This window comes from Sebastes fasciatus, chromosome 4 (assembly GCF_043250625.1).
Source record: "Sebastes fasciatus isolate fSebFas1 chromosome 4, fSebFas1.pri, whole genome shotgun sequence".
Taxonomy (NCBI): domain Eukaryota; kingdom Metazoa; phylum Chordata; class Actinopteri; order Perciformes; family Sebastidae; genus Sebastes; species Sebastes fasciatus.
The window spans coordinates 19,573,283-19,590,636 of NC_133798.1; the positions used below are offsets into that span (position 1 = coordinate 19,573,283).

The 17,354-nt window shown below is 42.5% G+C and overlaps 1 protein-coding gene across 4 annotated transcripts in view; it reads left to right on the forward strand.

Annotated features, from left to right (window-relative positions):
- reln (reelin) overlaps nt 1–17,354 on the forward strand; it is a 118,278-nt gene that overhangs the window by 54,321 nt on the left and 46,603 nt on the right. For all 4 annotated transcript variants that reach the window (XM_074632567.1, XM_074632568.1, XM_074632569.1 and 1 more), the window contains exons 4-7: nt 5,655–5,725; nt 14,824–14,856; nt 15,045–15,123; nt 15,285–15,381. In XM_074632567.1, coding sequence (XP_074488668.1) covers nt 5,655–5,725; nt 14,824–14,856; nt 15,045–15,123; nt 15,285–15,381 — 280 coding nt within the window. The remainder of the gene's footprint in view (nt 1–5,654; nt 5,726–14,823; nt 14,857–15,044; nt 15,124–15,284; nt 15,382–17,354) is intronic.

Below are 17,354 nucleotides of genomic sequence, written 5' to 3' on the forward strand. Positions count from 1 at the left end.
TTGTTTTCCCTCATAGTCTGCCTCTCTCATTGTCCTGTCTTCCCTTCTCTCTCCATTCTTTTACCCGTTGTCCCTGATTGCTGTGCCATAACCACAGCTGGTCCTCAACGTGGAAGATAAATCAACCAATTAGGGTGTATTATTTTAAGAGCCAGGTCCAAATGCACCAAATCAGCGCTGGCGACTGGAACTGCACCCCACTGAAACTCCTCATATTAATCATGATTACCAACAAGCCCAGTGAGCTGGGAGAGAAAATTGGCTTTTAATTGGGATTTGAGGAGAACGGGATGGGAGAGTCGTCTAACGAGGAGGCAAAGTGTTTGTTCTCCACCCTCGGATGTAATAGTTTGTGTGGAGAGAGAAAAACATTTTTTTTCACTATGTGTAAAAACTAGGGCTGTCAAAGTTAACACGATGATAGCGTGTTAACGCAAATTCATTTTAACGCCACTAATTTCTTTAACACATTAACGCAACTTGCGATTTAGCCTGACTGCTATTTGTATCTTTCAGAGGTTGTAGCAGGCTCAGTTTTAAAGCTAGATTCAATTCAATTTTTGTCTAGACCGCACTCTATAGCTCAAAAGCTAGAGGAGGATACTGTCATCATATGAAACTAAAAACCTAAAGAATCCAGTGAGGTACCTGTGAGGGTTTCTGGACAATATTTGTCATTGTTTTGTGTTCTTAATTAATTTCCAATAATAAATATATACATATATTTGCATAAAGTAAGCATATTGTACACTCCCATGTTGATAAGAGTATTAAGTACTTGACAAATCTCCCTTTAAGGTACATTTTAAACAGATACAAAAATGTGAGATTAATTTGCGATTAATCACGATTAACTATGGACAATGATGCGATTGATTGTGATTAAATATTTTAAAACAAATTGACAGCCCTAGCAAAAACTGTTACAAACGTTTGTTTGTGTGGTCAGTATTCAGTGCATATTCATGTCTTTAAGATAGCAGTCGCTATATTTAACTGCATATATATGGCTTTAGGGTAAATCAGCCGTCAGTGTTCCCCGCTGTGTGTGTGTGTGTGTGTGTGTGTATGTGTGTGTGTGTGTGTGGTTAGCAGGGAGCTGTCAAGCTGGCTCCTGAGGGATACTTATGGCCGACAGCAACATGTAATCTAACATGGAAGACATGCTTGGTAATTACCCACTCCAGGCCCTTTTGGGAGCTCTTTGAGTGACAGCCTGTCCATCTGCATACATGTTAAAGCTCATATGTGGCTTGGAGTGCGTGTGTGTGTGTGTGTGTCTGTGTGTGTGTGGACTGGATCTCTGCCTTTACTCGTATGCCTCGCTATTTGACAGCAGATTGTGGACTTTGAAAGACAAGGCCATCTAACCCCCATCTCTATCTCCACTGACCAAATCCCAACCCCCCTCCATTTATCCATATTTCTCACTCAATCCTCCTCTTTTCCTTCATCTTCCTCAATCCCTCTCTCCTTCCCATCTCTCAGATTTGCTCCTCCAGACTAATGAGAGGGGAGAGGATGACACTTATTTTCACAAGATGAATGATCCCTCGTTTGAATCAGAGTAGAGGAGAGAAGAGAAAAAAATTGTCAACACGTTTAGGCCCTTAATTGCTTTTTTCCCCCCAAAGAAAGTCAAATTAACATTTAGATGTTCAATAAATGTTTTGTGTGTATCAGTGCTGTTCTTCGTGTGTGTATGTGTGTGTGTGTGTGGCTCCCAGAGTGGAGACGGTAATGAGAGACACACGCTGAGGAACCGCCGGAGTGTGACCGCAGGAGAGACGCTGGCGTCGCGCTGCGCCGATCACACACTCTCCGGCTCAGACTAAATGCCCTCTCCTGGCTACTGCTTTAATGACATACACGTTATTAAGTCACACAGACCACTCGAACGAACACTTTCAAAGGAAAAAGACTCTTCCCCACTGAATTGATCTCTTCTGTCATTGTTTAGTAGATGCCTTTGTATTTATCGGAGAGAAAGAAAACAACATCATTAGAAACAGACAAGTGCTTCTGGAAGTTTCAAAGACATTTCTGCATAATTGCATTTTAAAAAGACCTCCGTCACGTCAAAAACACGACACAGCTTTCACATCGCAGTGATAGAATGTAACAAAGTGCATTCACTGAAGTACTGTACTTTTGTCGTTGTACTTTTTCTTGAGGATTCTTTTTACTCCACTACATTTATAAATTGCTTTTCAAATTAAGATTTTAGATTTTAGAGGGAAACCAATAGTGGATTTTCAAAGACCGATATAATAACGATATATCTTCTTTACTTCTGCAGCAGCCTAATCGACTACTTTTTCATATGCCTTTTTAATAAATAATTTTTTGTCACTCTGATTTTAATCATTCGTAAGAGAATATCCTGAAGTTTGATTTCATAGATTACATCCTTGGAATATATTCTATTTATTTGCAATGGGCGATGCGCTGTTCTGTGTCTTACAGTACGACTGGCCAGGATTATTTCTGTTACATGTCCCGTTACATTGTTAAATGCCACTATCACAAACCATTAATGTTTGTGCATATTCCCGGGGTAAGGAGGATCCTTAAGTGTGCAATTTAATTTCATGAATAGCTAGTTACATGGCTGGATTATCTGGAAGAGAGAACACCAAATCGGTAAACAAGTTAAAGTAACAGTGAATGATTTATTTTACTCTTGGTCGGCCTGTCTTGTATCTGATATTGTTGCATTATATATTTAAGAGATCACTTTTTTCTCCCCCTCTACTTTGACTTTGTGTACGGAGCCTCCATGTAAATTATGATGTACGTCGTAACCAACTACAGCACTAAAATGTCACTTACACGTTCATGCATCAGTAATGAGAATCCAAAAATGTATTATATAATAATATAACTTCGACAGGGGCCATTCTGTTGCATAATAAGTACTTTAACTTTTGACACTTTAAGTACATTTTGTTGATCATACTTTTGCACTGACTTTTACTGTGGAGTATTTGCATCATTTGGTAACTCTTACTGTCACAGATGTGTGTATGTAAAAGATGTGTGTTAGGTTGAATGTGCTCTTTGATAGAGCCCCATGATCCCCTGGCACTTAACAGAATCTGTTTAGTGAGCTTGAGCTGAGACTGTGTTTAGTAAATATTTAAGGGCCTTGTTCCTACATCCCCACCCGCTGTTTCGTTACGCGCCATATTTTATTCATAAATACCAAACTCAAATTAGTTTCCACCCAATTCTGAAATATGAGTGTAATTAAGTGTGTTTTCTCCCCAGCCCTGCAAAGCCACAAGAGCTCTTTACTAATTGATGAGGGGCCTGTTCATTATTCATGAGCTGAGATGAACGTGTAAATGCCTTGGCACCCATAAAAGGCCTGAGTCTGCACGGTGGGCCTGGGTGGGGTAGAGTTGATAGGTGCGGGGCAAAATCCACATGGGACCTTAGAGAAGGAAAGAGGAACGAAGCAAGAGAAGGTCTGCAAAATGGAATGATTCAGTATATTGTGTCATTTTTTGCTTATTTTTAATCCTCTCATCTGCATGTAACGGGTGTGGCACAGCACACGCATACAGTACTGTACAAGCATAACTGTCTGGATCGCCTCCACAGAGCTTGACGTACAGTGAATTTGAAATCACTGAGACGTTACTCAGAGCTCTACTTTATTGGTTTGACTTTGATAAAAAGGAAATGTTGTGTAATGTTTCTGGATCCTGGGAACACCCTGAACACTGAGACAACAATGTGAGGCACACAAGTGTGTCCTTACATGGCAGAGGCTGAGAAATGAGGCCTTTTATTTCCACAAAGTGCTCCTCGAAGGGACTTTCTCACTGTATGTGGGTGGCGCGCATAGTTCCGTGTCAGTGTGTCCTTTAGTGTGAGCCCGCTCTGATTTACAAGCCACAGATGATGTTCATAATTAATAGCAAAAAGCCAAATTACGACATGAGAATTTTGCTCTCCTGCTGCTCTCCTCTCCTTGATGGACAATACTGCAAGCAGTCAGCGAGGAAACACGTCACGTCTGCGAAATTTATCCTCTTTATGTTTTTGACCTCAATCTCGTTCCAATTGTTTCCCTCTGTGCATTATGTGGGGGAAATGCAGGTTATACTGTCGGAGTGGTGTAATACAGCTTTTACTAGCCATCTAAAAAATTTAGTTTTGTCTCCCCTTGCACAAAACTTTCCTTCATGGGGCCACTACACAACCCATTTAGCTGCTGCCACCGACTACAAGGAGCTCTGGGGCTGTAAAACTTTTTTTTCATTTTTTTTTTCCGATAACTCATTTCAAGGACTCTCTGAAATTGCAGCTTCTTCCACACTCTTTCCACCTTCCCCCTGTGTCCGAGATATGAGATTATATTTTTATGTCTTTCACACTTTATTCTCTAACTATTATCCACTGTTTTTATATATACATTATACACATTCATGAGGGCTGTGTATTGGCAAGATACGTATCATGATACAGGGGTTACGATTCAATATATTGCTGTATTGCGATACTGTAAGCCATGCGATATATTGCGATTTTTTAAAAATCTAATTTTTACGAAAACTCATAGAATAAGGAACACACTACCAGATGCATAAATCAGAGTTGAATCAGAACAGTGGGGTCTGCATTTGCATTTATCACAGTCCTGTAACAATCTTTGGATGTAAACTCTTAATTAAAAATCACACAGTGTTTTTGAGAATCGATACAGAATCACAAAACATAATATCACGATGCTTGATATTTTCCATAATTTCTTACACCCCTTATATAAATACAGACTGGAGACTGTATACATAACAACTGCTGTATTATTTTTATTATTAGTATTATTGTGGTTGTTGTTGTTATTATAATTGGTAGGGATGACAGTTCAGTACTTGAGATCAGCTTCATTAGTGTGCATCTATATAATTCTGCTATTGCAAATGAGAGCAGATCTCTTTCTGCACGGCTACAGTACAGTAGAGCATGTCTCAGTGTCCGTGCTGTAAAAGATCCCACTGCACATGTCATTTCACCCTCTTAGACTTTAAAAGATCTCTCCATTTTCAAATGAATAATGCATTTCATGGCCACCGGATAGGAAATTCATATTACATTCCATACATTCAGCACGCAACATCCAGTTAGATTTACACTGGCATGCAAGAGTGCAGTATGTTAGAGCAGGGAACTGAGGATATTGGAAGATATATGATAACCCACGCTCTATTTTATACCATATGAGCACAAAAATGATGTTGTTGAGGAAATATACCTGTCAATACTCGGATAATAAGATGACAATTGTCCTCTGTGCAGTCATAGTAACAGGACCTCCAACTTTGCTCACTAGTTACCGACTTACACAATGAGATGAGTGATAAGACAGTGTATGTGTGTCTTATTATCATATCCCACATGTGTAAATGTAGCGTCAGATAAGCTTGTTTTTCTTGTTGTTTTTACATCAAAGTCACATCATAATGAACTTCAGAAAATGTCCTCTTTTATGGAGGATGCTTGAACACATTCTGTTTGTTTAGTGTGAAATGATGCCATCTGTGCTGGATTGATCTTCATATATTAAGGACATATCAGTTAACTTTCTCCTAAGTGTTTTTTTTGCGTTAATGCTCTTTTTCTCCTTCTCTCTATCTTTCTCTCAGAGCCACAGCAACACATCGAGGACAGATACTTTTCAAGGATGCTCTGGCCCAACAGCTTTGTGAGCAAGGAGGTGAGTAGCATCATCATCATCTCTCCCCCCTCCACCCTTTATGACAGAATCATGTGCATATACTGCACTTGCAGGCAGATATTCACACGTGAATAGACATACATGTTGAAGCACACATGTGCACCGACATATATACATACCGTACCCCCTTCTCACTTCCCATTACTGCCCATCATATGCACAGATTGTCAGAATATGGATGACACAATATGGTTGATATGCTGCTTCTTCATGACAGTGGCATTGCAGCACTTCCTGGCGCTCTTTCTGCCTAATGATGCAGCCAGAGCCAGAGATATTTGGATGTCCTATATTGCCAGCTTAATTTCAGCTTATGCTAAACTCAGCTTTTTTTTCCCCTCTCTCTCTCTCTCTCTGCCGGAGATTTACGCTTTATGGCCGACACTTCTTACATCCACTTTCTGTGACAGCCTTAAGTAGCTATTGACAGACAGTGCAGTCCCACTCTGCATGCTGAGTGTGTATAATTGCTTGTTTACAGGAAAGAAGCCTCCTCCTCACTCGAGAACTCCTCCTTGTAGATCAAATGTGACTTTAACGCCGAAAGTGGAGACGTACACTAACCGCTGCTGGGGTCTTTTCGCTAACTGTTTCGGGGGAGAAAACAACAACATTTCAGCTTTAAGATATACTTATTTTTTATTAGAAAAAACAACTTCTGTGGCGAGTCTCTGAGGACTGAGTGCTCAACTTCATGGCTCAATGCCACTTGGAGAAGACGGGGCACGGAGCCCTCAGTCAGGCCTGGAAGAGAGACAGAGAGCAAGCGACAAGGCTCTTCTCCTCTGTCTCCTTGCCCGAGAGCTCATCCTCTCACCACCGCTGACACACTGCCCCAGTCTTCTCCTTCTGCACATTAAATATCTGCAGCCAGCAACAGTCACTTAGTTGTTGAGTGCCAAGGCCATGCAGTATCACACTAACGCACAACTACTCACAGCAGACAAGCTGGAAAGCAGAGATTTAGACCTTACAAGGCCTTGGAGGGGACAAGTTGTGAATGGGAGCAGACAGAGAAACTAACCTCAAACAACAGTTCGTATGATATCTTACAAAAAGTTATTCCTCATTTTTTGTTAGTTTTCCTACGAATATCCAGCAACACGTTTCAATTTCCACTCGTTACATGCATACTGTATTTTCAAAATAAAGTTCCATCTTCACAGGAAAAAACTTGGTTAGGTTTAGGCTAGTGTTGTCAAAAATATCAAAGTATCGATACATAGCGATAATGAATATTTCAGTGTCAGTAATACTTCTTCCGCCAATCGTTTCAATACTCATTTTCCACAGCATTGATACACGGATACCAGCTGCGCTTTCTGATCTCTCTTCTCTCTTACAGCGAGTTGATACACACACTGCTATTTATCTTTTAATAAAAATAAAAGATCAACTTGGTTAGGTTTAGGCAACGAAAAGATTGTGGTTTGGGTCAAAGTAACAACTGAAGTGGCCTAACTTAAGTACGGAAGTTACGTGACAAATAAATCAACGTTGACTTCTGGTTTCACACGGGGTACAAACGCAGGCCTCCTGGGTGAAAGTCCTGTGTTTTTTAACCCACCCATCCAACCCGACCTCCTCCCACACAGCGTTTGTTGCTCTTTATACTTCCTGGTTCACAATTATGTGGATTACATACCAATTGATTTCATGGGATATGCGAATTACAGTGCGTCACTTTTCATAGGTATATAGCTACGAACGGTGTATGAGAACAGCCTGAACAGTGAGGTAATCTAAAAAAATGTTTTCTGTAGAGAAGATGTACAGGTATGAGAGGTAGGTCAGGTGGGAGAGACAGTGATGACAGTGGTAAGGGATACATAGGAGCGAAAGCTGAAGAATGTAAAGCTATAAATTACTTGTGTCAGTAATGACAATTTCTGTCTAATTGTTGAAGGACAGATGGGAGGATAGAAGGACAAAGATGGTGGGATGAAGAGATAACAGTAATGAGAAACTTGAAGGTCATAAATTGCAGGTGATTTGAGTGTTAGAGAGAGGTAGTGGGGTGATTAAACATCATTAACAACAGAAAAGTGGGGAAAGAGTAGATGTGAGCGGGTGGCCGACTTTGTTGTAGGCTAACTCCTTTGACGGCCAATAACGCAATGCTTTTTCTGTCGCTGAGCTACGCCAGCAAATCTGAATTACAAATTAGAAATGAACATGCCGTGGGCAACAGAAGGCGATAGGACAGAGGAGAGATGAGAGGAGAGGAGGAAACAGAAATGGTTCTGATCATTTCTGGTCTCTGGTGAATTGTCCGAACGGAGACAAACATCATTTCTCTCCGCTCCGCTGATCTAACTCACCGTAGTCAGCTCCTCTTCCTCTTTCCAAACCAAAACCTGCAACTTCAAAAGAGCTGTGCAGATTACAAAAATCATGAAACTGGAATGTGCAGGGCTCTTGACATAAAAATGAAACTTGAAAATGACTTTGACATTAAACAAACTGTGCTGTGCTGCAGCCAAAACTGTATAACTGAGTAGAGAAGTACGCAGATACCGACTCAGAAGAAACTGCTATGGTGAAAAACTATACAGAAATCATGTTTATTGTCTCAGTTCCCTCAGCAAAGTCTGACTTTCCAGCGGGTGAGGCAGAGGCCTGTAGACTTTTCCCTTCCGGCGGGATCAAATAGGCTACCGTCCCAAATTCAGCCGCAGAGTGGCAAAGAGAGTGCAAGCTGCTTTGAGCAAAGTTACTTCAAATCTAGGCATTAGCATTCAAAGTGGAAGAAAAGATACGGGGCCAGCTCAAGCCACTTCAGAAGTTCATATGCTTAAGACTCGAGCTTTGAAGAGCTGCAGAAATGAAAGCTATCTAAAGCAGGGTTATGATCCATGGAGGAGCGGGAGGGAAGGAGGAACAGAGAAAGGAAGCGATGGAGGGAGAGAAACAGAGGGCAGGCTGCTCAAATAAGAAGGCAATCAGGGGTGATCAGCCGGGGTGAGGACTTTAAGAACAACTGGGCAGATTAGCCAGCGAGATAGAAATAGAAGGTGACATTGGAGTGTGAATTTGAGCTTAGCATGATAAAGAGATATAAATTCTAATGTAAATAAGAGATTTAAGGATAAAGAAAGAAGAGGAGAGGTATAAGCCTTTCACTCACTGAGGTACATCTGACATGCAGCACTTTGCTTCTCAGTAACAGAAAACTTCCCTGCAAGTTCACAGAGACAGGTGATGTTGTAATGTTTCCACTCTGGTGCCCCTAAAAGCCTCCTCAGACATAAGCAACAGCTGCATTTTATCTGTCTAGCAGTGTTGGGGGATACCTGGTCCCAGACCAACCCTGACTCCCACAAATTACGTTCCCATACAACTACTACTGCATAACCAAAATACGTTTTTAGGGAAACGTATTTCCTCCCGGATTACGGTCACAGTTTTAAACATGTGATTAACATTGTAAATGGAAACACAACAAAACTACTTGGATAGATTTATTAAAAGAAAACATCATGGTTTGGCTTAAAATGACTTAAAAACAAAACAAAAACGCAAGAAATGACTACGTTTCACAGAGGACACTAACACCGATCTCCTCGGAGAAAGCCTGTTATTTGTTGGACCCATCCACCTGCCCTCCTGCCCGCCAGTAGTGCACTTTCTTCCTTGTTATACCTGTTTTTATTCAACATATTTTCATTCACAATTCGCTTGATATACTACATCATCTGCTCTGCATGTCACTCGTTATACTACGTCACTCGCTGTGGCCGTCCGCAGAGACAAAGATATTTCTGATACGTAAAAGACAAACGAAATCTGCGACAAAAACACGTTTCCTTCCGAACGTAATTGGGAATGCAATTTACATGTATGGGAACATAATTTTCAGGAGACAGGGCTGCCAGACACAGAGCTCCTCCTTGTACTCTCGCAGCTCCTTTCTGCTGTGCCAGCACCCTTCTTTCCCCCATTCCTTCATTCAGTTCCTCCCAGTTTGCTCTGATCGACACCCCATTACTTTATTCAACAACCAGCACCGAAAAATACCCATATTTTGTTCTTACTTTCGGATTCAGAAGACAAAACTAATGGGTGTCTGACAAATGGTGCTGCAACCGAATGAAATGCACAGCACTACGGAGTAGTTCGTGGCACCAATCAGCACATTGCCAAATTGTTTGGACAGGCTCCTGGAGATGCTTTAAAGCATGATGCGGCAAAATGCAAATTACCGCCAGAGTTTTAAACGACTGGAAGTATGCGAACAGACAGGCTGGCGGATGAAACAGAAGTACATTTCCGCTCCTACTGAGCGACCATAAAAATACTTATTAAGCCCATATGAGAGGAGCCAGGGCGGAGAATGAGGAGAGGTAGGGGTGGGCTAGGAGAGGGTGCTCCATGCTCGAGGGTGGAGTGGTTGTGGGTGTTCAATGGCGCTGCAGGCCGTCCATCAGCTCTATCTCCTGACAGCAGGGCCAGCAGTCCCTGCGTTCTGCCCAGCTCCTCTCATTTCCACAGAGGGAATAAATCAGGTCTTTATGGGCCTGGCCGAGTGCACTGCACCCCAGATGGATTATTAAAGGGACATATAACTCAAAGAGGCCACTGCTCCCTGAGGGACGCCTGATCACAGCGCAACAGAGGAGGGACGGGTGGCCTCCCCTCTCCCACCTCCTCGCCCGCCACCCACCCAGTCTGCCAGCCAGCCTGCTCGCCTGGCTGAACGCCGGCTCGCCTGCCATCCGTCATCGTTCACCAGCTAGAAACCTTGAGACCTCGCTATCTAGTCTATATCTCTTCCCCTCTTGCATCCTGACTGCCCTCTTTTCTCCAGTTTTACTCCTTTCTCTCCTCCCAGTCTTCTTTTCTGCTCTTCTGCAGTTACGATTTTTCCTCTTTTGCTTTTTTGTTTGTGTAATTTTTGCCGGAATTACCTTAATTACCCAACTTCAGCAAGCGAGGGGTGATATGTGGAAAAATGTGCATTGTGTTACACCCCCATTTCCAACACATTGACAGCCAGGAGATGTTTGCCAAAGAGCAAAAGTTGAATGTGAAATAAGCCTGTCCTCGTGTTTTGAGACTCTTGGTTCGACTCCTTAATTCGCACTATTGTGAAGAAAAATATGTCTCTACCTTGGATTCCAGCTTTATTTAGAAACACAGCTAGAAAAGGTAACATAGATATTGGAAAATAGTAGTGAGTCTTTCTTCTTTGCTGGTCTCCTCTGCACTCACCTATGATTATTGTAATGATGCCAATTGAAGCCCACACAAAGGCCCCTGGTTTTCGCTGAGTGGAGTGAAGTGGCTGCAATCTGACTTTGGAGAACCATTTCTTTCTAGTCATTGTAAAAAGGAAAAACAACAGCATCCTGCGCCCTGGTGAGTCAGTAATTGCAACCGCCAGTTAGACGGGAGGAACTCGACTTCAAACGCGGTTCACGTCGTCAAGGATGTGAGTCAGACGAAGGGGGGAAAAGAGCAAACGAGAGGAGAACAAGGGAGATTGGAAGAGTTTACAGGGTTGGGGAGAAAGAGAGGAGGGAGAGGAGATTAGAGCTGGAAGAGGGGGAGAAGATTTAACATGACTTGTGCCCTGCGCTCTTTGTGCCGAGATGTCTGAGTCTGCCAAAGCTTATGCTCATTTAGTCCCCCCTTGGATCACCCCAACCCTGCTCATCAGCACCCAACCCATTTTAGTCCCAGCGTAGTTTATTGAGAATCCCCTCCTTTTCGTTGCTCCTGTTTATCCTGTATGTGTGCATATGTGTGCATGAAATAACAGAGAGGGTTGGGTCAGCTGTGGAAGGAAAAGCCGTCTGCGTCTATGTGTGTGCGTCTGCATGCTTGTGAGTATAAGCCCTGGCCAGGGAGATACAGGCATTAGCAGAGATGAGCCGCAAATAGAGGAGGCAGTAATTGAAGTCTTTAAGAAAGTGAGAGGGGATTAATCCAAGTGAAATGAGCGCCACTGTCTGCTCCCGATGCGCAGAGGGTTAGGCAGAGAGAGAGAGACGGATGGAGGGGTGGGCAGGAGGGAGAGATTGTGATAGAAGGAGAGCGAGAGAGACAGCAGGAGAGCGTGATGAAGCATGGAGAAAGAAAACTGTAAATGAGGCCCTTTTTTGGAAGCTTGAAGGGATTATCCACCCAAAAAAAAAAATCTTTTGGGCCTTTCTCCAGCCAAATGGCCTCTCTAGAAAGACTGAGAGCGATTTAGACGGGTTTGTTTAAGAGAGAGCGGAATACAAACCAAGCATTTATTATTGTATGTCAGTTTGAGTGTGTGGATTACCAGGAATCGGGTTTTTAGTACATGCTCTTCTCAGGTTGAATACATGTAAACTGAGCACACAACTGCAATTTTTATTACGGTTTAATAGGAATGTTAATAAGGTGCAAGAAACGTGTGAGTTGCACATGCTGGGATTGATAGCTCCTCTAAACATGTTTTGAATCAGCAGACATTGGAGGATTAGCGAGTGAGGAAGAGAGAGAGAGAGAAAGACAGAGTAGGAGGAAGAAGGGCCTTTGATCTGCTTTTAATGGGCTTCATCGCTGAGCCCGAGCTCCAGCCATGGAGCTGAGCATCTGGGCCCACCGGAGCAGCAGCCACTGAACCGCCCAGCTCTGTCACACAGGCCTCTAAGACTCCAACTTCTGCAGTCAGCACGAAACTTTACCAGCAATCTGTGAATAGTAAATCCATTTCTAAGTGCCCGGCATTTGGATCCAATGGGAAGAAATTAGGGCAGCTGACATAAGTTAGGCTTGAGCTCCGAGTAAAGACATCTCCAAGCAGAGCCATTACGATAGTAAGAAATCTTTTTTTGATAATCCCTCCCTCTCTTGATTCAGGTTTCCGTTGTTTATGAGGTGGGCTTTCTCTAATGTAAGCTCCTCTCTCAGAGGAAATTTTAGAACTGCTGTAACGTTTGAAAGGAAGTCTTAAATAACTTGAAACGAAACTTTGGATTGAGTCCTCACTGTGTTATCTCAGTGTGTTTTATCAGGTGGGCAGGCTCATCCTGGATGGAGAATACTGTGGCAGATTATCCTTCTCTTCTGTCTGAAGTAAGGCTGTCTTTTAAAATAAACTCCACTCACCAGAGTAGAGTAAAGACGCTCAAAGGGAATGAAGGCTGACTTTTTCACTGAGGTTAAAGCCACTGTGCCACTTAACAGTGACTGATCATGAAACAAGGTTAACTCAAATTCTCTAATACGGGCGAGCAACGTAAACTCTGGAAATTTGCTTAGCAAGTTATAACAAAGGAATGCAAATTACATTTTACTTCATGATCTCAATGGCTGAATCTTATCTGAATATACGACAGGGAAGTTCTGGAGTTCGATTCTCTCCTGGTGCATATCTGACTTTAGGAAATGACATCCACCAGACTACGTTACTTGTCACACCTTGCACGTCTCTTTTCTGTTTGCACCAGCTAATAAAGCACAGTTTCTACCAAACGAATCAATCAAAATGTCATCAGTTTGATTCATTAAGTTTTAAAGCTCACTCTGTACTAGCTCCTCTATCGTTTCTGGCACACATACTCTGCAACTTTACGGTATTTTTCTAAAATGTGGATGCAGACCAGGGTTATTATGGTAAACTAAAACGGAAACTAAAACGAAAATATGCCGTGAAAAATATTTTTAGTAAACTGAAACTAAATAAAAACTACATCCTTTAACATATTGCCAGGTTAAAAAATGGATAAAATGACAATGAACATAAATTCTTTTCAGTTTTTTAGCTGTAATATATGACTACCGGAGCGGCACACAACTATGGCAAGAGGGTTGCAGGTTCAAACCCGGCTTGTGGCCCTGCTTTGTGGAGATTACATGTATTAGCATGTGTTAACGTGGGTTTTCTCCGGGTTCTTTGGCTTCCTCCCACAGTCCAAAGACAGGTTAGGTTAATTGTTGACTCTAAATTGCCCATAGGTATGAATGTGAGTGTGAATGGTTGTCAGCCCTGTGATAGTCTGGCGACCTGTCCTGACCTAACCTGCCCTTCACCAAATGTTAGCTGACCCTGAATAGGACGAGCAGTTACAGATAATGGATGGATGGATATCACTACCGAAAAATGGAGACAACATGAATTTCCGTCAACTCTCGTGACATTGAACCACAGAAACTGAACAGACTTGACATTCCAGGAGATGGTGCTTTGCTGCAATTGCTTCACTAAAGTATTGCAAAGATTAAACATTAAGGCCATTCATACACAGTTCTCCAACCATGTATTTTGTATCTGTATGTAGCTACATACTTCTCAGACATAATAGCTGGCCCTAACTAAAACAAACTACTGTAAAACTAAAAGCAAACCTTTCTGAAAAACTGAAACTAAACTAAAACTAGCAAACGCACTCTGAAAACTAACTAAACTAAAATGCAATTGAAAAGTCAAAACTAAAATAAAATAAAAACCAATTAAAAAGTAACCTTGATGCAGACTGTATTCTATAAAGTGTCCATAAAGTGATTGTTTTGACTCATTAAGTCTTAACATTCACTACCCCGCTCCATTCACCTCCCTCCTCCTCTCGGAGCTGCGTATCCCCTGGGAGAGATTGACGGTTGAGTGTTCGCTCGGCAGTGGCCACAGATTACAGCACACAGGCGCCTCTGGGATGGATGGCGGTTAATTGGCATTGAACCGTTAATCATGGCCGCCCGGCCTTTCATTACTGAAAGGAATTAACAGCAGCAGCCAGGAGACTGCAGCCGTGGCCGGCCAGGACACACACAGAAAGTTTGTTTCACTCAGAGATGATTTAAGAATGGGCCCTTTTCCCTGCACTTACTGACTAATACACACTTTTTCCATGCAATCATAACAATGCAAAACTGCACCGATAGGAAAAGTCGGTGTAGTCTGTTCATTTACTTTTGTTTGCATATAAACATGAAGGTTCATACTGGCACTTCTACAGCTCTTTATCTGTCTACGAAAACTAACTACCTGCACATTACGCCCACGACTGGCATCAGACAGACATCATCAGACTATACCTGTACATACAAGATGTTGCCACTGAATAACTCACAATATTTACTCTGTTCTTCTCTGTCTGTTTCAGCTCCAACCGAGTCTCCTTTGAGACCTAGTCTTGGTGAGTCTGCATTTCATTGCACGCTGTCATTTCTTTTCTTTTTGATAATATAATCACACAGGTAATTACTGTACGACATGAAAATACATGGTATCAAACAGACTGTGTCTAACTGTGAGCATATGGTGTGTGTGTGTGTGTGTCTGTGTGTGTGTGTGTGTGTGTGTGTGTGTGTGTGTGTTGTGTAGTGGAGCTCCATGGCAAACACGCTGTGCTGCGTGACGACTTTGACTCCAACCTCCAAGGGGAGCTGGACCCAAGCATCTGGTAGGTGAAAAGGTTACGACTCCTCTTGTAATCGTAGGGTGCAATCGCTTTCTAAATCTTTGGTGCTCTTTCTCGATGCTTCTTGCTTTTGTTAAACCTCTGTTTCTTCTCCTCTCCTCTCCTCTCCTCTCCTCTCCTCTCCTCTCCTCCCCTCTCCTCAGGTCTGACTGTAGTAACTGTGAGGTGGGAGAGCAGTGTGGTGTACTGATGCATGGCAGAGCGGTCACTTTCTGCGAGCCCTTCGGAGAACGAGAGCTGGTAACTGCCATGTTTGACCACACCGCCACCGCTGTACATTTTACAGCCCATTGACCATACATCCAAGGCAACCACTCTGTAGCCACAACCACAACTACAGTAAATTACAGCTCACTGGCTGTGACCACAGTAGAATCCCATGTTCAAACATCTGCATCTCTATAAACTCTCCACAAACGTCTACACTAATGTGCCGTTATGACAAAGAAGGTGATTGTGGTACAGGGCTGGGGATTTGCCTGGCCTAATCTAGCTATTGGAAATGAATAACTAAAATATTAGTAAGAAATCCTCAATATGTATGTGCATCTAGTTAGCAAAAGCAAGCTTAGATGAAACAAAACCACACATGTGTTTGGTCTGTTTACATGTGTTAGGCTCGGCATGACTAAACATACCCAAATGTATCCGACCATGTGGCGCTACCTCAAACAAAAACAACACATTCTCATTGCAACTCGTCACATACTAACGCTTTGTCAGAACCCTGAGCGTCACTTTGTCAGACCCCGTGCTTAACGTTGTGAACTAAACAAAAACACTTGCTTAAGTTTAGGAAAAATCATCATGGTTGTGCTTAAAACTACTACATTTCTACAGTGAAAATGTGACCTGACGTGAACGCTGGAGACAAACAAACAGCTGATTGTGAAGTGAAAGTGAAACTTAACGTACGGGACATGAACAGCTGTCTCCTGGATGAAAGCCCTGCGTTTGTTGGACCCAGCCAGCTCCCCTCCCCTCCCACTCGCACTGTGTGTCTCTTTTGCGTTTTAAACTTCATCACCACCACAGCACTTTCCCTGAGCGTTTACTGTTGCTGCGGATAAGTTTACATTGTAGTTCATTTAAAATCTGGTGCGTTTCATACCGCCGCTTAAGGGTGCCTTGTGTGGCGGTATCACACACAAACAGCCGTGACAAAGCCTCGGTATGTGACACCCTGGGAATGAGAACGGGCTGACAAAAAACAACTAAAAGAAAACATGGAGATGCTTAAAATGTGTGGAAATAGAAGAATTGATATCGCTTCTTCTTCTTGTACATTTACACGAGAAACTTTATGTGTCCAATGATTTGTTTGTTTAATTTTATTATTTGCGTCAGCCGGTTTTAAAACTTTGCATATAACTTGAATATAACAGCGTTCTTTTAGTGCATGTTTGTGCATGTGAGCGTGCCCCACTGGCTAGCTCATGGCCGCCACTCTGCACTGCTCTCATTTGGCGGTTACAGCTGATAACGCAGCCCCGACCATCGGCGCCGTTGCGGAAGCGTTGCATCCACCCTCCGGTCCCCCCCGAGGTTAACACTGTTAGCTCTATTAGCTGCGAGCCGCCGGCTCAGCCATCGCCGTGTTGAGTCGTGTGGAGGCAATAGAAATGCTCCCAATCTCGCATTTAGCACCTTTAAGATTGGCATGCATTATGTTACAATTAAAAATGAAAATGAAACCAGAAGAAGCACAAAGGACTGAAGATCATATCATGTTCATTTTACAGTAAAGTATAGTAGTATCAAGATACTGCCTGACACTGCCTTGGCACATACACACACACAAATTATGCCAACTCATAATTGCTTATCAAGCCATTTCATGCCCGTTTTCTGTCTTTACAAAGTTGATTTCCGCCTGTTTATTCTGCTGTAAGAGATGAAAGCCAGTCAGCAGCAGAGACGTGTTTAGTGCCTCATCATTCTATTTACTTCTCTGATAAACAGTTGCTTTGTCTGTCACCGTTCCAGATGTTTGATGCCGCTGCCTGGCAGCTCTTCTGTCAAGTGCCACAAGCTTGCACATCCAGAAACACAGAAACGTTTACACACAAACAGATAGTCTCAAATACCATAATCATCAACAATGAGGACATACATTCATGTAGACACAGCCTATCATTTGCTTCTCTTGTACACACTCTCTCCCACTATCTCTATAGATAACATGTAGCCCATTTGTGTTTTATATATGTTTT